At 37.5% G+C, this 22,452-nt stretch overlaps 1 protein-coding gene across 1 annotated transcript in view; it reads right to left on the bottom strand.

Moving 5' to 3' along the window:
* Window positions 1-22,452, bottom strand: part of RASGEF1C (RasGEF domain family member 1C) — a 108,484-nt gene that overhangs the window by 15,928 nt on the left and 70,104 nt on the right. The window contains exons 5-10 of the mRNA XM_087709491.1: window positions 17,886-18,098; window positions 15,900-15,974; window positions 10,849-10,944; window positions 1,454-1,556; window positions 1,275-1,354; window positions 490-585 (exon numbers count right to left, since the gene is read on the bottom strand). Of these exons, the coding sequence (XP_087565617.1) occupies window positions 490-585; window positions 1,275-1,354; window positions 1,454-1,556; window positions 10,849-10,944; window positions 15,900-15,974; window positions 17,886-18,098 (663 nt within the window). The remainder of the gene's footprint in view (window positions 1-489; window positions 586-1,274; window positions 1,355-1,453; window positions 1,557-10,848; window positions 10,945-15,899; window positions 15,975-17,885; window positions 18,099-22,452) is intronic.

The raw sequence follows: 22,452 nt of genomic DNA, 5'->3' as shown, positions 1-22,452 counted from the left end.
CTCACTTCACTTTATCTAGGCTTTCTCCTCCAGGACACTAACCCGGTTACCACGTATGCAGTGGCAAAGTTCTGTGCTGCTGCAATGTCCATAAGAAAAAAATTGGCTACAGTATAGTACCATCTTGTACCAATTATCTGGACATACCTTTAACAATCTTTGGACCATAATGTTATTATCCACTTTTAATGTAAATACTTTTAATTACATTTTAATGTTAGTATTTTTAATATAGTGTAAAGACAAATGTACATTGCTGGTCTTTGACCGTAATAAAGATCTTACTTACTTACTTACTTACTTTATGGAAGGAGAAATACTGTTTTACACAATGTGTAGTTAGACTGCAAGGCTAAAATTGGATGTATCCAAGTAGAAGACCATGTTTTATCACCAGCAGCTGTCTTTCAGCCTCACTCACTTCACAGGACAAGGATAAAATCCTGGAGGTGGCATGTAAAACGTTTACAGTTATAATAAGAATGTTACCTTTTCCCTGTTGCTGTGTGCTGTTAGGGACCGATGAGCAGCTCCCCTTAAGGCAGTCCTGTAGTTGTAAAAATTGCCAGTAGGATCCATCTGGTGCTGAAATAAGAGGGAGTGGTGGTGTGTGAAGAGAGAAGGGCCATGTGTAAGTTCTCGAGTCAGATAAAAGCTGGTATTATCTTTCCATCACAAAGTTTATATAACTTGATAAAAAGACTACGTCACACAAGTGAATTGAGAAGATGACTTGATTTCCCCCCCTGCAGATCAGTCACTTTCTGTTATAGCAATAGCAGTAGACTTATATACCGCTTCATAGGCCTTTCAGGCCTCTCTAAGCGGTTTACAGAGAGTCAGCATATTGCCCCCAACAATCTGGGTCCTCATTTTACCCACCTCGGAAGGATGGAAGGCTGAGTCAACCCTGAGCCGGTGAGATTTGAACCGCTGACCTGCTGATCTAGCAGTAGCCTGCAGTGCTGCATTTAACCACTGCGCCACCTTGGCTCTTATCTCCTTTTATTCTCCCTCTTTATGTTTTTATGGAATAAATTCCTAAGGATGCATATAATACGCTTCCTAATGTTAATTTTTTGGGGTATGTGGCTTGTTCCTACTTTATTTGTGATTGTATCTGGATTGAAATGAATTTACTCTTCTGTGAGAACTTTTCCATTCTGGGATATCTGGGTGAAGAATCTGACATGGTATGAGAATTCCATTTAATCATGTGACCCTCGATTATGAACATTCAAGTCTCAACAAACATACAACTCTCAATGTATTACCTCAAGAATAAAAAACTTGGCTGTTTTCACTTTTGACCAGGTCTTCTTTAGCCTAGATACTGGACTCATATTCATTCCAGCTGGAGGGAAAGAAGATGACCAATGGAGGAGAACATTAAGAAACAGAATAATTGTTGAATACCCTTAAAGCGATACAGAAGTGACATGGGCACACTTACAGATGATTGCCATCAGTGAATTAAAGTTCCCTATGTTAAAGCACTCCCGGGCGACATCAATGAAGAATTCAATGACTTGTGCCCTCTGCTTCTTTTTGGCAGGCTGTAAATAAACAAGCAGATGAAAATGTAAAAAAAAATATGATTAAAATGTCATCACTCCATCAATAGGAAATGTCTTATTTTTTTACTGCTCAATCCAATGGTTTAGCATGTTGGATAATCTCATTCAAATCACTTTGATTATTGACATTCACTCCTGGTAGCTCTAGGAATCAAAATTCCAATTAGACAGTGACTGAAGTCTAGTATACCTTTAAAAAATAAGTCTTCACTGCTGATCTGACAAACGTATACACAAAAGACAATTAATTCCAGAAATATCCTGTCTAGCAAATTATCAGCGCAATGACAACTGTTATAATTTTTTCCCAGGGTTTAATTAATTAGATAGGCAGTAAAGGCATCCTCAATGTCTGTCTTAGTTCTGTAGACCACAAATAAGTTCATTTTTTCTCCACTGCCTATGTTAGATGGGGACTCTATTTCACCATTAAAGAGTGGGAGTCTTCCTGGACTCAATGAGCAGATGGGAGCTGTAATCAGGAAGGCCTTTCCATAGCTTCATTTGATACATCTGTTGTTTATTTGTTAGATCAGGGATTCTTCAGATAATACTTGTATCCTGGTCACCTCATTGCTTGTCTACTGCAATATGCTGTACAGGGAGTCACCCTTGAAGTTTCAGCTGGTCCAGAATGGGAAAATAATGAGCATGCTTTGGTATACCCATGTAACACCTATACCTTGGTTGCCATCCTGCTTCAGGGTGCCATTCAAGGTGCTTATTGTTTCCTTATAAAGCCCCAAAAGGCATACAGTAGATATCACTTGTCTCCCATAGTATCTGCCTGGCCAATTTGTCAATTAAACAATGCCTTCTATTGGGATCCTGGAAATGTGCCTTCTTTGGAGAACAAAAAACATGACCTTGATGGATGGAGGGAAGATCTGTTATCAGGGCAACAAGCAGATAAAGATTGGAGAAACTCAGATTAGTGGGGAAGCAGCTGAAAGCATCTCAGGCATCCCCCAACTTCACTCGAAGATAATAGAGAAAAATTTCAATACCCAATCTTAATAAAATCAGTTTTTGGCACCCCTAGAGTCTTGGTCTACCTTGTAAGGCTGATCCTTTCTCCCTAGCAGCATCTGCTGTCTAGATTGAGTTTCTCCTTGATTTCACCCTGCTGATGTTTTGAAGGACCTTGAAAACCTGGGTTTTCACCCAGGCCTTTGGCAAGTATGAGTGTCAACCCTCCTTTGGACTATGTGAGATTCTTTCATTCCCATCCAGTTTTCCCTCATTCTTCCCATCTTCATTCTTCATTGTTGTCTATCACTTCATTTTTTCTTGTTTTTAATGTTTTTTTAAATTTGTAACCACCCATGGTCACTGAGAGTTGGGAGCATCTAAATTTAAATAATATTTATAGTAATAAGAGCCGAAGAGTCACATAGGTTGGATTTATATCTTAAATAAATTTAATCTTAAAATCACATTTATTTTTTGTGACCTAGATCTGTTCCTTTCTTTGCCTTGGGATAACCTTCTTTGTGGAGTATGAACTCCAAGAATGCCACTCAATAGCCAAGTTTGATCGTGACCCGACAAATGCACGCACGACTAAACCGCACCGACAAAACCGTGGCAAGAAAACCGTGATGTCATAAACGCACCCACAACAATGCGCCAACAAAACCGCACCCACAAAAGTGCGATTTAAGGTAAGGGTTAGGGTTAGGTTCAGGGTTAGGTTTAGGGTTAGGATTAGAGTTAGGGTTATTAGGTTGTTATTAGTTGTTTGTTGAAGTCAATGCTCCCAATCAACAGCAAGATAGATTCTATAGAAATCTTCATGCTAAATTAGTACAGTGGGACTATAGTTCCTGTATACTATTGGGTGACTGGAATGGAATGATAGACACTAAGAGAGATAAGAAGATTTCCCGCCTAAATACCAAGATGCGAGCAAAGTTACCCAAATCTTTCTTTGACATTATGGATGATTTTGAATTGAGAGATATTTGGCGAGAAAGAAATGCAGAGGAATATGACTTCACTTTTTTCTCGGACAGGCATCAATCCCTTTCAAGGATTTATTTTATTCTAACCACTAATGATTTGCTTTCTAGGGTCAAGAAAACAAAGATTGCAGCTAGGGTCCTTTCGGACCATAACCCAGTTTGGATGGAGTTGGGAAGGGTAGTTCAGGCAAGAAGGTCTTGGAGACTGAATGAAAATTTATTTAGATATGAAAAGTATATTAATGATTGTAAAAAATTACTATCTGAATATTTTGTTTTGAATATGAATAAGGGTACATCTATGGAATTTGTATGGGATGCAAGCAAAGCGTATATGAGAGGAGTTTTGATGAATATAAATAAAACACATAGAAATAAGCAAGGGTTAAAACGAACAGAACTGGAAGAGGAAATTAAGAGAAAAGAGCTGGAGTTAACAAGGAAACCAGACGATACAAAGGTTAAGGAAGCTATTAACATATTAAAATCTCAATTTGACATGTTGATCTCTGACCAGGTAGCTACTAATTTATTATATGCAAAACACAATACTTTTTGTAATGCAAACAAACCTGGCAGATGGTTAGCTTATCAGATTAGGAAAAAAAGGAAAACTCGAAATATATCTAAACTGATTTACAGAGGGAAGGAGGTGTTCCAACAGGAAGAGATTCAAAAGGCTTTCTGGGAATTTTTTACAGAACTGTATAAAGGGGATAAAATTAATGGTTTAGACATAGACAAATATTTAGACAAAGAGAAAATACCTTCAGTTAGAGAAGAACACAGGCAAAAATTGAATCAACCAATAACCTCGGGGGAAATCCTACAGGTAATTAAGCAATTAAAGTCAGGGAAAGCACCAGGTACAGATGGCTTGACAGCGGTTTACTATAAAAACTTACAGTTAGAAATGGTAGAACCTCTTAGAGAATTATTTAATATGATTCAAACGGAAGGTAAAGTCCCTCCATCTTGGAAGACAGCGTTTATATCTTTGATACCCAAAGAAGATCAAGATACTACTCAACCCAAAAATTATAGACCTATTTCATTACTGAATGTAGATTATAAAATTTTTACTAAAATATTAGCAAATAGGTTAATGTTGGTCATTCAACAATTGATACATACGGACCAAACAGGTTTTATACAAGGGAGACAGATGAAAAGTAATGTCAGATTAATTATTAATGCATTAGAATATTTGGGAAAGAACAACCAGATCCCTGCTGCGTTTATATTTTTGGATGCTGAGAAGGCCTTTGATCGAGTTAACTGGCAATTTCTGCTGAAGATATTGCAAAAAATGCAGATAGGAGATAATTTTTTACAGTCAATTAAAGCAATATACCAACAGCAAACAGCACAAATCATAGTCAATGGAAGTTTAACAGACTCTTTTCAAATTGGAAAAGGTACAAGACAGGGCTGTCCTTTGTCCCCATTATTGTTTATTATAACTTTGGAAGTATTGTTGAATAAAATACGGGGCTTGGATGGTTTAAAAGGGATCAAGATTAGACAGCAAGAATATAGAGTCCGCGCTTTTGCGGATGATTTGGTCATAATATTGGAACAACCGCAGGAATCCAGTATGGTTCTAATGAATACGATTAATCAATATGGTCAAGTGTCTGGCTTTAAAATAAACTTAGGAAAAACCAAAATATTAGCTATAAATATGAATATTAAACAAAAGGAAGAATTAGGAGTGATGCTAGGATGTGAGGTAGTTAAAAAAGTTAAATATCTTGGAGTTAACATTTTAACTTCAAATGGGAAATTATATAAGCATAATTATGAACCACTTTGGCATAGCATACAGACAGAGATGAAAAAATGGGAGAAATTGCACTTATCTTTGCTGGGCAGGATAGCGGCAGTGAAAATGAACATTTTACCAAAATTTTTATTTCTTTTCCAAATGTTACCTATACTTAAAAAAGATGCGAACCTTTTAGAATGGCAGAAGGGTATCAACAAATTTGTGTGGGCAGGAAAGAAGCCGAGGGTAAAGATGAAAATAATGCAAGATGTACGTGAGAGAGGATTGAAACTACCTAATTTAAAACTATATTATGATGCAGTGGCATTATCTGTAATTAGTGATTGGATTCATTTAACCAATGATAGAATATTGAACATTGAGGGACACGATCTGGTATTTGGTTGGCATGCTTACCTGTTATTCAACAAAAAATTGGATAAGAACTTTAAAAGTCATATTTTAAGAAATGCTTTATTGCGGGTTTGGAAGAAATACCAATATAAATTAAATGACAAGATACCCATGTGGGCAATTCCTAGACATGCAATTGAAAATATGAATACAGCACAAAAACAGGACAGAATTACTTACAGACAGCTTCTTACCTCGGAAAGGGGGGGTATTACAATTAAAATCTTTAGAGGTATTAAAAGAGGAGAAGGTAGTTCAAACATGGTTCCAGTATGGGCAATTACAGGCTAGGTGGAAAATAAATCAAAAAATTGGTTTTATTCAAGTTGAGGATAATCTGTTTAAACAAATAAGAGATCAAAGCTTAATGCATATAAAGAGGATATATAATGTATTAATACAGATGGATTCGGAAACAGAATTAGTTAAAGATTGTATGATAAAATGGGCTCAAAATATTGAGGAACCAATAATGTTGGATACATGGGAAAGAATTTGGGTAAGAAATGTGAAATTTACACAAGCTCAAAATCTGAGAGAAAATTTTTACAAGATGTTCTATAGATGGCATTTAGATCCTAAAAAGTTGGCTTCTATGTATCCAAATGTACAGCCTAAATGTTGGAGGTGTGGTTCTCTCGATGCTACATATTATCATATATGGTGGACCTGCCAAAAGGTTAAGGCATTTTGGATAAAAATATGGTGGGTCATGCAAAATGTTTTTAAAAGAAGGATAAAGTTTATTCCTCAGTTATTTTTACTAGGTATATGTACTGACTTTACAGTGGTAGAGACCAATTTGATTCTGCACCTGATAACTGCAGCAAGACTGTTGGTGGCGCAATATTGGAAGAAGGAAGACTTGCCTACAATCCAAGAATGGACATTGAAAGTAACAAACTTAGCTGAAATGGCTAAAATATCGGCATATCTCAAAGATCATTCAAATGAGAGATATAAACGAGACTGGAAAAAATGGATTGACTATATACAAAATAAATACGGGACTAAGAAATTCCAGTTAGCCTATGCTTAAGATCAGAAATGATTTAAACTGTTAAAAGTCAGTTCAGTAAGAAGAAGCTAAGGTCAATCTAGAATGTCATTAATTTCTTTTTTCTCAATAGATTTTAGACTGTGTTAGTTAAAAATCCATACCGTGTACGGGTTCTGGGAAGTCGGGGGGGGGGGAAGGAGGAGGGGGGGTGGGGGGGTGGAGGGAGGGAGGGGTACACACAACAAAAAAAATTGTACTTCAATGTCTTAATGATTGACAAATGATGACATATTTGTGTTGTTTTTTTAAAAGAAAAATAAAAAAGTTCTCTTCAAAAAAAACAAAAAACATTATATTGAAAAAATAAAAATAAAAATTAATAATAAAAAGAAAAAAAACAAGAATGCCACTCAATAGCCAAGTTTGATCGTGACCCGACAAATGCACGCACGACTAAACCGCACCGACAAAACCGTGGCAAGAAAACCGTGATGTCATAAACGCACCCACAACAATGCGCCAACAAAACCGCACCCACAAAAGTGCGATTTAAGGTAAGGGTTAGGGTTAGGTTCAGGGTTAGGTTTAGGGTTAGGATTAGAGTTAGGGTTATTAGGTTGTTATTAGTTGTTTGTTGAAGTCACGCTTTTTTTTAAAAAAAATATATTTTATTCATTTTTCACATTCCATTTGGAATCACTTATATACAGGGTATTTGCTATAAAAAAAGAAAAAAAAGGGAATAAAACGAACAAATAACAAGGAAACACAACTCATCATTCACAACCCCACCTAACCCTTCCATCCTCCATACACCCCATCTACCCCCTCCAACTTTCCTTTCTCCCTCTAGCACTCCCCTCCTACTTCCCTTTCCCCTCAAGCCTTCCTTCTCCCCTTACTCCCCACACACCCTCCTTACATTCCCCTTACTCCTTCCTTACTCCTCCCTCTTCTTTCCCTCTACCTCCCTCCTTGGTGTATGCCTTTATTCGAGTGTTGTTTAATCTGATAAAAGTAAAATGAACCAAGGAAAAAAAAAAAGAAATAAAAGAAAAAAAGAACCACCGTATATAAATACATTCTTGTTCTTATTAAGACTATGTTAACACCCCCCCCCACAAATCCCCATCCCTAATCCTCCCGACTTCCCAGGGCCCACACCTGGCACTACCTTCTGTCTAAAATATCTTGTATACATATGGATTAAAAAATAAAAGTAATATGTCAAAAGAAAGAAAAACAGAAAAAAGGAAGAAAGAAAAGAAAAGAGAAAAGAAAAAAAAGAAAAAAGAAACCACTCTTTGTGTTGATCTCAGCCCCCCATCTTTATCTATGCTTAAATAGTATAAATCATTCTATCTATATTTTATTCTCGTCTCTTACTTCTTTGCTATTTACCCCAACCTTCTGTAGACTCTCCCGTTCCTCTTCCTAAACCTTATGATCCCTTCCAATAAAATTTAAGCAACGTGGTTCATGCCACATATTCAAATATTACTTTACAGAAGAGTAATCAAACTTTCCCTTCTAATAAAATTTAAACAGCGTAAATGATCTTTCTTAACCTCCTTTTCAAGCAATAATTCAAAATAATCTAACCAAGCTTCCCCTTCTTAGTAAAATTTAAGCAGCGTAGATCAAGTATTACTTTACACAGAAATCAATTTCTATCTTAAGATAATTCCAACCGACTTTCTCTTCTAATAGGATTTAAATAACGTAGTTCATTCCACATGCATTTTACCCTCATCCCTTACTTGTCTGATATTTACCACTATCAAGTTTATGCTGACATTTGTTTAAAATCTAACTCAAAGTAATTTCAACCAACTTTCCCTTTTAATAAGAGTTAAATAGCATGGGTCATTCCACATATTCAAATAATACTTTCAGCAAGAGTCAGTTAACCTTCTGTTTTAAAGTAGTCCCTTCTAACAAAGTTTAAACAACATAAATCATTCCGCATTCTTTTTATACCTATCTTAAGATAATCCCAACCGGCTTTCTCTTCTAATAAGCTTTAAACAACGTAAATCATTCCACATATATTTTACCCTCATCCCTTGCTTGTCTGATGTTTACCACTATCAAATTTATGCTGACATTAATTTAAGATCTAGCTCAAGGTAGTTTCACCCAACTTTCCCTTCTAATAAGAATTAGTCCGCTTTTTCTACCGGAGAGAGGTCTCAAACCCCCATTCAGTCCTCAACTTTGGCGAATATTTTGAAATGTCTAAATTCTCGATCTCCGTTTTTCTGCTTCTCCGGGGGAGGAAAGGCTACCCCCTCCATCTTGCAGCCACCTGGCCTGTTGCTTGCCTTCTCCTTCCGCTTGTCTCTCCTCTCTTCCAAGTGAGTCAGGAAGTCCCGCCTTCAAAGTCCTACAATAGAAGTCTCGAGCCTCCGAAACAGAGTTAAGACGAAATCTTTGATTCTCAAATGTAACCGTGATGCCGGCAGGGGCCTCCCATCTGTATCGAATCTGTTGACTCCTGAGCTCTTTAGTTAAAAAGGTGTAGTCCCTTCTTGCTTTCAACATCTGGAAAGGTATATCTTTGAAGACAATCAGGTCCTGGTCATCAACTCGGAGAGTGTTATTATGAAACTTTTGCACAATCGCGTTTCTAGATTCTTTTGTAGAGAAATGTATAATTATGTCCCTCGGGAGCTGTCGCTGTTCCGCTATCAGTGAGTTCTGGCGATAGATTTTCCGAATCTGCCAATCAAAGTTAAGTCCCGGGCTTCCCACCGCATGGCTGAAGGCTTCAGCAAAGGTCTGTTTCAGATTCTCTTGCTCCTTTTCACGGAATCCTCTGACTCTTATTGCAAATGCCTTCCTATTAAAATTTATCATCATAAGCTGTTCTTCAGTGTCTCTAATTTTTTGTTGTAAAATTTGAATATTGGTAGTCAAATTAAAATTTGCCTTCTCCAAGCCTTCCAATTTGTTTTCTATTTCAGCAGAATAATCTGACAGGGCAGACACGGCTGCGAACGTATTCGCCTTCATTTGATTAACTTTAGACTTTAAATCATCATATAGTTCCAATACAAATTCCTTAATTTCTTGTTTAAAATCATTAAACATTTTAAAGAGATATTCCTGTGTTAAAAATTCTCCAGTAGAAGGCATAGGAGACAAAGGCTGTGGTTCCAGTAAAAATTCTTTAAATTCTTTAGACACATTTGTAGCAAGACACTTCTTTGACCTGGGTGCCATAATAAATAAACAGATAAGCAGCACTTTGCTCCCCTCTGTTTCCAAAGAAGAAGGGTTTATTTTGTTAAGGAGCGGTCTGCAGGAAGGTAAAACCGGCTAAGTACATCCACTATCAATCATCCACGGAGAGAAATCGCCATTTTGAAGTCCGTTTAGACAAAGAAGTCTCTAAGACAAATGGTGCTGGTATTTAAGATAGTAATTAAAGCATAAATCTCACAGGAGTGGTACCCGCCCGTATCAATTCTAGCTTGAAAAAACTTTGTTTTGTCCTGGGGGGGGGCTAGCCTGTCTGGGGCTGCCAAAAAAAAAAAGGCAGCTGAGAAGAACTGGCTGGAGATAAAAGCTCCGCTCCGGCTGGATCTAATCTCTATCCACAGCCAAAAAAAGAAAAAGGCTGTGGCTTACGAATAGACCCTAGCCTACAGAGCTACTCCCTGCCCCTTTCTTAGCCAAAAAGGAGTGCTATCTATGATCTTATTTAGATATACAGACCAGATCTCTGAGGAGCTCGGTGGAGCCCTCCTCGGCAACAGGCCACGCCCCCAGGAAGTCCTGTTGAAGTCACGCTTTTGTCAGCGCGCTTCTGCGCACATTCATCGGTGCGATTTCGACCTCATGGTTTCCTTGCCGCAGTTTCGTCGGCGCACTTTTGTCGAGTGCGCATTTGTCGGTGAACCGTTCACTGCATTGACAGCCTGATCATTGCTTGAGGTTTACTGCAACACTTCTGTGAAATGCATGCAAACTTAAAGCTTTTATTCATTTTAAAAAAGACAAACTCGCTCAAACAATTATTTTTAATGAGAGAAGAAGAAAAAACAATCCTCCATAGAATTTATTACCAAATGCTTTCAAAATATCATAATGATGCCATCGGTATAACAGAATCTCACTTACCATACAGATTTCTGTTGCTACAAGATAGCAGAGTCTATTGAACCATTTCACATAAGCCTCAAGATTACTAGTCTTCTTCTGTTCACTGAAACAAGGCTGGAAAATAAAATAAAAAATAAAAAGATAAAACATGACATGAACTAAATCCTCCAGGGTTTTTTCCCCCCGAGTTTTTGTTGTTTTAAATTATTGAAGGTATCTAAAAATGTTGCTCAAGAGACAACAGAATGTATATTTTTGAACATGTGGACATGTGTACACACGACTGCCTGAAAGGCTGGGCATATGGAACTCTGTTTTAAATATAAAAAGATGGGAAGTGTCAGATGTCTTTGATTTCACAGCCGACAGCCCTTTCTGCAAATCAAATCGATGCACGATGAGCAATTCTGTTTTGCCAACAGCAACTGTTCAGAATGCTCCCCACCTCCACCCCATCTACTGAGATATTAACAGGCAGGATAGTGCTATTCGCAAAGAGCAACAAGAATCTGGAAAGTGAAATCAGAGGAATGTCCTTTTTTTGTATAACAGCCACATTTCATCTGTGCCTTTAACAGAGGAGTTCGTCAATGTTGACAAATGCAATGGCTGAGGCTGTCATCGGAGTTGTCTAACATAAAACAATATTTCTGAGAATGAGAAGGGAAGACAAGGGAGCGAATGCCCTGGTTCTTGATTGGAATGATATTTGCTTTGAAGAATTGTTTCTTTCAGAAGATAATACCTTTGCTACTGACCTCTTTATCTTAACCTACCTCTATATCACTAGTTGCTGTGAAACAAGTCACCCAAATGGCAAAATTCATCAGCAAATGTCATTCTTGTGACCTAAACCTTTTAGACAGAGGTTCCTAGGCAACCACTCACAACTGGGACCTCCCAGCTTTCTTTCAAATGAATTTCAATCTAGAGACTTAAGGTGCAATTCAATAACATCTACTCTGTAGCTATTCCCACTGAGTCCAATGGGACTTGTTCCCAAGTTGGTATGCACACTCTGCAAGGTTAAACTACTGAAAAAGATTCCAGCCACAGAGAGTATTTTAAAAGCATTTATGAATCTGTATATTGAAATATTTGTATAACTTTTAGCAACCGCTAGAGGGTATCAGGAAATATTAGAACAAATACCTCTTATTAATGTTATCATTTCCAGCTCAGGCCTTAAGGATACAATAAATCAACGAGGAGGAAGTTTTTATGCAGAGAAAAGGGGATTCCCATAAGTGGAATAAATATAGAAAAAAATGCCATTGGGATTTTTGGGTTTCACAATATTTGCAAATTTCTCCATTGCAGAAAACATCTCCTAAGGCTAAAGTTGATTAATGAGAGATGATGAAATTTTATGTAAAGCAGGAAGAACTTTTAAAATGCAAGCAGCCTGAAGCAAATTCAGTGTGGTGGAATATAACTAGAAAAGAAATAACACTGCTGTTGTGGTTCATGGCAAGAGGCGGCAAAAGTCATTTAAGAAGTGACTTAAGCATCCTTTTCCATATACAGCAATCTTGCTTGGGATGGTATTGTCTAGTTAACAAATTATTTTGAGTTCTATTTGCTACTACAGGTAGTCCCCGACTTACAATCATTCATTTAGTGACTATTCAAAGTTACAACGGCACTAAAATGTGATTTATGACCATTTTTCACAATTGCAACCATTGCAGCATCCCAATGGTCATGTAATCAAAATTTGGATGCTTGGGATCTGGTTCATATGATGGTTGCAGTGTCCCAGGCTCTTTTGCAACCCTCTGACAAGCAAAGTCAATGGGGAAGCCAAATTCACTTAACAACTAGGTTACTAACTTTAACAACTGTAGTGATTCACTTAACAACTGTGACAAGAAAGGTTGCAAAATGGGGCAAAACTCACTTAACAACTGTACTGTTTAGTAACAGAATTTTTTCCCCGATATATTTTTATTACTTTTACATTTAAAACAATGCAGTACCGCGAAGTCGAAGTGACCATACATTCACATTAAATACATCTAGTCTCAACCATTAACAATTAGCCTACTTAATACATTGTCTATCCTTCTGCCCAATCACAATATATACAGTTTGTTCCAGTCTTGTCACCTTGTCTTATACCAGTCATAAAACCTGAGTAACAGAAATTTTGAACTCAATTTTGGTAGTACATCAAGGATTACCTGTACTTTTGGGTTCACTTTCTATATTTTTTTTAATTCTTTCATACCTGATATATTTTCTTACTTTCTTCCCTTTGCAGCAGCCTTTTCTTTTCAATCCAGAGTCTGAATTATATTGTTTTCCCCGATTCTTAAAACTTGCTGACTGATTTAACTTAATTTCATTTCTAGACATTTTTTCTTTAATTTCCACCAACATCTACTTCTCATCTATTTTTATTTCATTTAATAGCCACGTCCACTGTGTTTTCTACAGATTACACAGGCCTCCAACTAAACACACTGTCTTGGATACTGTTATACAGTAGCCAGATTTTGCAAATGCTAAATAAATAAAAGGACATGCGGCAGTACAAGCAAGGAAGACTGTACCAGTGCACAGTGTGTCTTGTTCTTTGCACCAACAACTCAGATTTAGTAACATTCTGCTCACAAGATCCAAAGAAAGAAACCCCTCATCCTCCCATGAAAGAACCGAAGTTGTGCAAAATTGCACAACAGTCCTGAAAAAGTTAATTGATCCTTCACACACACCAACTACATGCTAACTTTATTTTGTAATGATAATCGCCATAACTACCAGATGCTTAGCAGGTTTATTCAATAAACAACAGAAAGATAAGGAAATTATAGCCAAAGTGAAGTGCGGGAAAAGGCAATCCCGCTCTCACACCTGTTGTTTGCTACATGATCAGTTCCACTGCCACAACCCTACACTTCTGATATGTTTCAGCTATAATTAGAGATGAAAGAGAGGCATTTAAAAGGACATTACAGTAAGGCTCATGAAACTGTAGCAGCCTCTGATGCAAATGTTCAGACCACCAGCCTAAATATAAAACAAATTATTATTTTTTTATTAGCATTTTACGAAAAAATGACTTGGGTTTTGGTTTTTAAACAATGTTAAATTTTAAATTAAGCCAACTTCCTTGGAACAGCCCTCTCTCTCTCCCCCCCCCTCCCTCCCTCCCTCTTCCAATGGATTCCAAGATACCAAAATGTACAGAGCAACCAACAATCTCTTGATAGGCTAATCGAGAGGTCTCAAATTGGCTAATACAATTTGAAAGGTGGATTTCAACTCCCAGGATTCCCCAGTCCACCCAACTTCAAGTTGCCAAGGTTGAGAAGCAATGGGTTAATCATAGCAGTATTAATGACCCACCCACTCCTCAGAGTTTCTGATTAAATATTACAAATATTGCAAAATAAACAAAATATGCCTATGTAGCTGAAGCAGTGTAGTATTCCAGCTGCATTGGGAACCTGACGTTTTTACTGGATGATGTGGAAGTTGGCAGACTATTGTTAAAAAGGATAAAAGGGTGGAAAACCAAAAGCGAATACAATACAAAGGATAGCAATCAGCATGATTTTCTCTGAGATTGTTCTCACAACTGAGCTATTTCAAATGGATTATTAAAGAAGACAGATTCTTAACCTGACTACAACTGACCTGTCACTGAAGCCCTTAGGCACACCGTCTTATAATGTAGACGGTCAACCTTTTTATTCCTCATTTATTCCAGACCAGAAAAGGCTTATGATATCTGCAGAAAAGGCAAAGTCAATGCCTGAATAAGTGAGCTTGTTACCAAAACAACAGATTTTAGACCAGAAGAGGGCTTTTATGCTTCCCAACCATCTCTTTGTTTCCTCAATTCTCTTGCTGTTTTGACCTGAATAACAAACATTCCTAACTGATCTCCAGCTTTTTGTCTCCTGGGGTTTTGAAAAAGGGACTAGACTGGCACAATCTGCCCTAGCTGTCATTTTTATGGCCTCTTCTGCCTGCCAAGAGCTCCTGCCTTTATCTTGTCAATGTGGCTGCTGTGAAGGAGGTGGAGGGTTCAGCTGACACACTACTTCCTCCTGGCAGTGTAACATCTCTGCCTGCCTGACAGATCGTGGCCTTTCAGAAAGTCAGGGAAAGATGGATGGGTACTCCTGAAGAACATAGAAAGGAAGCCAAGAAAAGCTGCATGTATGTTCAATTTGTAGCATGATATTGCTACATTTTAACAGAATAACAGAATTGGAAGGGACCTTGGAGGTCTTCGAATCCAACCCCCTGCTCAAGCAGCAGACCTTATACCATTTCAGACAAACAGCTGTCTAATCTCTTCTTAAAAGCCTCCAGTGATGGAGCTCCCACAGCTTCTGAAGGCAAGTTATTACACTGGTTAATTGTTCTGTTAGGAAACGTCTGATGTTTGCTAATACTGGGATTTAGAGAATGATACAAAACATTATGTCAGAAATATTAAAGGAGATCTTTTAAGAATGGAATCAGAGGTTAGTATGTACAATATCAGCGCTGCCAGTAATGATGTCTGCTTCTATGATAGATTATGTCTAAAGATGGTAATGAAGTAATGACAGATATGGAACAAATTTTATCTGATAAGATAGACAAAGTATAGAATCTACAAGAATGGTTTATGAAAGGCTTGAAGAAATCTCTCTAATGATATGAAGAAGAACTGAAGATAAATCAAATCCTACAACAATGGTATGATTGTTAGATATAAAAGGAAAGAATAGAAGGTGGCTTTATTTGATCAAGGTTAAAATAAGACATTACGTTGCACTGTTCTGGCAACCCTTTATGGACTTTTTGCTGATAGCAGGATTGAAAAGTTGATGTTTTATGGATTTGCTTGTATCTTGTCTGGGCATCCAGATTTACACATGTATGAGTTTACATATGTGGGAACAGTGAAATATTTTGTGAGAAGATTCATTTCATTTTGTCTGTAGTCATTCCCTAACTTATTTCCCACCATGGGGAAATCATACATTCATGCAATTGTAGATACCATAAGAAATCATTTAAAATGAATAATACGGATTAGACAAAAAGGAAAATATGGGCACAAATACCTTTGTGCTGTCCAAGGGATCTTTATGGCCAAATGCTTGAACAAATTCTTCAGGACCAATATGAGTCAGTCTTTCCTTTTGCAGTAGATAAAATGAGAGAATAAAAGAGCACCCCTGAGAATCAAGTGCATTGATTATTTACAGCCCCTAAAGTACCACCATCTAGAACTGGGAGTAGATTTTAAAAGTGGTTTATCACCATTGCCTGATTGGCCTCTTCTGGTTTAATCACTATAAGTAACACTTATAGAGAAGCTCAGATTAAAATAGGGGCTAACTGTGTGGCACCCCAGGTCCTTAGTCCAAGTGTCTCAGGCCCATCTGGTGGTATACTATGTTTTTCTATATCACACTTCTGTATAATACTTTCTGTATCACCATAGAAATGTTACGTATGTGAATACAGCATAGGAAATTTCCCAGAACCAGGATCAACATACACTAGGATGTTGATGTATTATGACATAAAGAATCATAGAAACATGTTATATATTAGTGTAGTGGTCTAGAAGTCTAGAAATTGGGATACCAAAGTTCTAGTCTTGTCTGAGGCACAAAGCCACATGGGTAACCTTCGGTCAATCACTCCAATCAGCCCTAGGAAATCAAGCAATGGCAAACCACTTGTGAAAAAATCTGCAGAGACTAGCCCAGGCAACCGCCAGGAGTCAAAAACTGACTCAAAGGCACAAAAACAAATAAACATAAAAGCAGGGAAGGTTAAGGGCTTAAGAAGATTGGCTTCTTTTAAGTTTAAGATAGTCCTGATATTTTTGAGCTTAAGGTATTTCATAAGTACAGATAGAAAGTCTACACACCCATATTAAAATGCCAGTTTTTTAAGATGTAAAAAAAAAATCAGACCAAGTTAAATCCCTTCAGAATTTTTTCCACTTTTAATATAACACGTAAGCTGAATTCAATTCAACTGAAAAACAAACTGAAATATTTTAGGGGGAAAATAACATGCATTAATTAATTTAACAAAAAGCTACTGGTCTGTTGCCAATGTTCAGGGTCATGTCCGTCCTTCAAAATTTATATAACATCATCACAATGTAATCTTTTGTCTAGTTTGTCTAGTTAGAAAGTTAGAAAGGACAAGTGTACAGAAACATGAATTGGTAATATTATACTGGTGTTTCTAACAGCAACAAGGAACAAATTAATTTAAAAAAAAGGAAATGCTTCAGGTCCAAATAAAAAAGATTCAAGAGGAGATGCAAGCTCAGAAATTAATCTATTTTTAAAAAAAAGCAAATATAAATTAAAAGTGCCTCCTCACAACCTTTTCCCATTAAAATCCCACTTTTCCCCATTGGAACTTGTTACTTTTAATCAGCAACTATGGGTTGATTATGAGGACATCTTCTACACCAGTGGTTCCCAAACTTGGCAACTTTAAGACTTGTGGACTTCAACTCCCAGAATTCTCCAGCCAGCAGAGTTGAAGTCCACAAGTCTTAAAGTTGCCAAGTTTGGGAACCCCTGTTCTACACGAACCCATCTTTATGTATTTTTCTGCAAACATTTAAATACATAATAGAAACAATTAAAAATCAACTGTGGTACATGATTTAATTTTTCATACTCCAAACTGCATCAGTTGGCACCCAGCACAACCTGACCATCAGCCATCAGGTGATCTAGTCTAAATCATCTTGACCCCTTTATTGGAAATGAATTGGATTGTTTCTTAAGTAAAAAGACAGGAAGAGGGAACCACAATTGCTACTTCCTGGCTCCTGTCTTGCTACTTTTTTGCTGACAGAATACAGAGAACATTGGCAATGCAGATAGATACTTCTCTGCCAATAAATGAGTCCTCCTGGACTGCAGTCAAACAGGAATGACATTGCGATTGACTTAAATGTTCACACTGGATTATACATTTTACAAATCTCAACAAGAATTTTTCAGATTTTTTCCAGACTTTATCTCTATAAATAACCAGGAGATGAAACCAAGGATTTATTATCCACTTACCAGTTCTACATGAGTTAACTGTTGGGCCAAAGTATATGGATCACTGCAGACATTCAACATTTCTCTTTGGATGGATGGAGGTTTACTTTTAAAAGCTACCACTTTATCTGAAACAGCTGCACTGATCTTGACTATCCCTTCTTGGCCATGGTTAAGACTTGCAAGCTTCTGGTTCAAGGTTTGTAGAAGCTGATTCATCTTTTTCCAATAGGCCTGATGTGAAGAAAAGGAGGAAATGGACAATTACACACACCAAGTAAAGCATTTTTAAATGTTGGGGAACAAATCTTTTGAATCAATGTTTCTATTCAAGAATGGAATGATCAGACATAGATTAGAATAATTTTACTTCCAACCATCTATTCTAGAATATCCAGTCAATTTAATTATAGTTCCACCCTATGTTCCATCCTATAGTTGTCCACCACAAGACTAGCATCTAGCCAGAACATTTGTGCATTTGTGCTCACTGCCAATTGAGCTCACTGACCACATAGGTTAACATAGCTCCCCCCACCAATATCCTCTGTTTTACCAATCTCATGAGTCCTTCTCATTTTTAAAATCTCTGAAACATGGACTGTTGATCATTTGAAACACATGTAGAACATCTTATGCAAGAAATGCCAGTGAAATACTATCATTTAAATTGTCATGGCTGATGTATGTGCTTCTCACAGAATCCTCAGTATTCCAATTACAAATACTTACATCTGTAAAATAATCCCATAATGTTGGCAATGAGGTTGCCAACCCCATTCGAAATGATTTTGAATCATTTTACCCTATATAGTACTCTGATATACATTCAATGTAGCATTGTATTGACATGACCAAAACATCTACAACACTTCTCTTAAATTACTTGCCCTATCACTCATAGCACCATGGTATTGAAGCTGCTCTAAGTTATCAGGAAATTATTTTGAAAACAGAGATGAAGCAGATCACAGGTGGTATGGGTTACACATTATTTAATGAGATGTTCAAGTTAATCTAATACAGCAGTTGCTCCCAATGAAGTAAAAACAAGAAAAGCCGCCAAATTAATTGAGGTTAATTCTATCAATATGGGTTTTTAAGATATGCTGAAGTTCAGAATACAAAATTGGGCAGCAATTCTGTTCTGAATAGGCTGTTGATTATAGATGAAAGTATGCCCAATATTTTGAAAAGATTGGATGGGGATAATAGCTATCCAGACTAAACAAACAAATTAAATATTTGTGGTTTGGAAATCAACCTCATATTGAGAAATACACAGACACATTTTTTCAGTAATTTCATCATGCATTCCATCTCTTTAGCGGGATCTCATTGATCTGTCCTTTAACTGATTTTAATCTATAGATCTGCATTACAAAATATCTGGAAGATGCATAGGGGTGTAAAAAATGTGATCAGCCATTTGTTTACTTATTGAATTATATGGCAGCCTTAAAGATATGGAGAACTACAAACCTGTTATAGAAACTGGCATCTGAGAAGATACATTATTGACTATAGCTATAGTTTTATTATCTGTCTGCCTGTCTGCCAAGAAAATTCAATAATTGCCATCATATGAGTTATGTATAGGTTTACTGCCCCAAAGCTATTTCATTGAAATGAGGCTGATCAAAGCATTTACATTATACTCATCAATGGTAAAATTAATCAAGGTGATTGAAAAATCTGACCTGCAAGGAAAAGGAATCATGTGAAGCTTCTAAATGACCTATAAAGACAAGACGAAACAATGGGTGGACTCTTAAGGGAAAACTTATTTAATACTGGTCTGTGTACATTTACAGTCTCCTGAATTTTCCATAAACTTCTGAAGGATGTTTAACAAGGTTTGAGTGTTGGAAGGGAAGGCAGCTATGCTTTGAGCCTTCTTGTTAAAGTGGACATGAGTCACTGTGGAGCAATTGATACAGAACCCATCAGCCAGGTCAATGTAACAAGTGAGGCAGGTCACAGACAGAGAAAATCTCTATGGATTATATCATCTAGCCATATGACTAAGAAGAACACAGGAAAATACTACCACAGGTATTCTGCAGACACGAACTGCTGATGCTCTGGATGGCTGCAAATGGGTAACTGTGGATGGCTCATCACGACTTCCAGAAAGAGGTAATGAGTCCAGCTGTCTTGATGTTCTACTGGAAATGTGATGAAACGTCCTGGCTCCCAGAAACAGTTTTTTTTTACTAACGCTCCCAGTTGGAGTGGCAACTAACATAGTTTTGAGCAACGAGGGTCAGTTCAGAAACTATTTCTAGTTATTTCTTCCCCTGAGATGGCCCATGAAAAAACCCTGCCATACTTTCCCACTCTGAACACTATAGGGCAGTGATGGCATAACATTTTGTAAACATGTGCCAAAATTATGCCCGTGGGCACCCCACACCCAATGCAATACATTCACCCATCTGCACATGCACATGTGACCCCCGCATATGCATACTCAACCCCCCACATGTGGGTGAGGAGTTCTTCACCCTACCCAGGCTCTGGAGGCTTTCCTGGGCCCTGGGGAGGGCAAAAACAGCTTCCTCCCCCGGTGGGTCTCCGGTAGCTACATTATTGCTGTTAGCTGCACATTCAGCCAAACGTTTTGATTGGATTTGGCATTTTTGTCCACCTATCAAGTCCTTCCCAAGGACCTGGGATAGAGAGATGTTGCTGCTGAATAATAAAGGGATTTTTGCGGGATTTAAGCGGTTCCAAGTAAAGCTGCCTTTTGCAATTGACTGGTGTTGATTTTGTCAATGCCAATGGTGTTCGACTGATGCTTCAGATACTTTAGAATTGCACTATTTTTATTGGTACTATCTTTGCATATATTTTTTTGCCATAGCCGTTCTTCTTGTAGGTTCTTATTTTGTGTGATTTTCTCACTTCTTTCTCTTCAATTGTGTCTCCAAGGATTGCAACATTCACTTTCCAGACATTGTTGTCTTTTTTACCAATAGTTAAGTCTGGGTGTTGTTTCGCAGGTGCTTGTCTGTTTGAATTCTAAAGTCCCAGAGCACTTTAGCGTCTTCATTTTCCTATTACCTTTTTTATTTTGTGGTTCAAGGAATAGATGTTATTTGTAAGTAAGCAGAATTTCTTGCATATATTTTCATGTTCCATTGTTGCTACTTTGTTATGTTTTTGTTTGCAGACAGTCTGTGGGATCTTCTTGTGGCAGCTAACTGGGTGGTCCACTGTTTCTTCAGCTTCTTTACAGACATGGCATTTTCTGCCTGTTGCTGACTACTCTGCTCTGGTCTGATATGCCTTTACTCTCAAGGCTTCATTTTTGTGGAACCAGAATTAGCTCCTTTGGTGCTATGTCTTTCTTATTGACAATGGTTAAGTATAGGGTATTATGATTATACATTTAATTAATCTACAGTAAGTATCCTCAGAGCTAAAACCGATGGCCACATACATACATCGCCACGATGTAGATGTGGAGAATCTAGAAAGAGTGCCTAGAAGAGCAACAAAGATGATTAGGGGACTGGAGACGAAAACATATGAAGAACGGTTGCAGGAACTGGGTATGTCTAGTTTAATGAAAAGAAGGACTAGGGGAGACATGATAGCAGTGTTCCAATATCTCGGGGGTTGCCACAAAGAAGAGGGAGTCAAACTATTCCCCAAGGCACCTGAGTGTAGAGCAAGAAGGAGTGGGTGGAAACTAATCAAGGAGAGAAGCAACTTAGAACTGAGGAGAAATTTCCTGACTGTTAGAACAATTAATCAGTGGAACAGCTTGCCTCCAGAAGTTTTGAATGCCCCAACACTGGAAGTCTTTAAGAAGATGTTGGATAGCCATTTGTCTGAAACGGTATAGGCTTTCCTGCCTAGGCAGGGGGTTGGACTAGAAGACCTCCAAGGTACCTTCCAACTCTGCTATTGTATTTGTATTAGAATTTACATTAAATTGACTATTGTATTCAAGTTTTAATGTTCATTTCTCTCCAACAGTTTCATTGCCTTAAAATATCCATAAAAACAGTCATGTTAATACTTCATTGAGTGGTAAATGTTTTATGAAATGTTTAAGTTATTAGTCTGTTCTCCAATGCAACTCCTATAGCTCCAGTCTCTGTCTCACACACTGACACTCATTCAAGTTTAATGCTATAAAAATACATGGGGAGTAACACACAAAAAATTATTCAAATGAATTCACAAATTACCCCACTTCAGGACTTGCTGAAGAAGCCAGGTTTTTAACACTTTCTTGAAAGTCAGGAGGAATGGAGCCAAATATACTTTAGAAGGGGTGGGTACAGTGTCAGAATCTAGTCTGATACAAACCCCAAATCCCCCTGGATGGAAATTGCTTTGTCATGGAGACCAATTTCTACAAGAAGTACATAGAAGCAATAAAAACCAAAGAGAGTTTGAATACTAATGTATAGGGTACATTTTGACCGTCACCTTCAACTCTGCTGAGTGCCAAATGTTGAAGGATACATATGTTCTATGGGCACGTTCTTATACACAATCAGTCTGGAAAAGATCGTGTGTAGCCCAAGGGGTCAAACTTTGAATGACTGGAGGCAGGGCTTGACATTGCTAC

The sequence above is a fragment of the Thamnophis sirtalis genome, unplaced genomic scaffold (genome assembly GCF_051295495.1).
Source record: "Thamnophis sirtalis isolate CommonGarterSnake01/CBP01778 unplaced genomic scaffold, rThaSir2_p1.2 scaffold_3, whole genome shotgun sequence".
Lineage (NCBI taxonomy): Eukaryota > Metazoa > Chordata > Lepidosauria > Squamata > Natricidae > Thamnophis > Thamnophis sirtalis.
The sequence above is the reverse complement of the archived record's forward strand: the minus strand, read 5'-3'. Positions and strand labels throughout refer to the sequence as shown.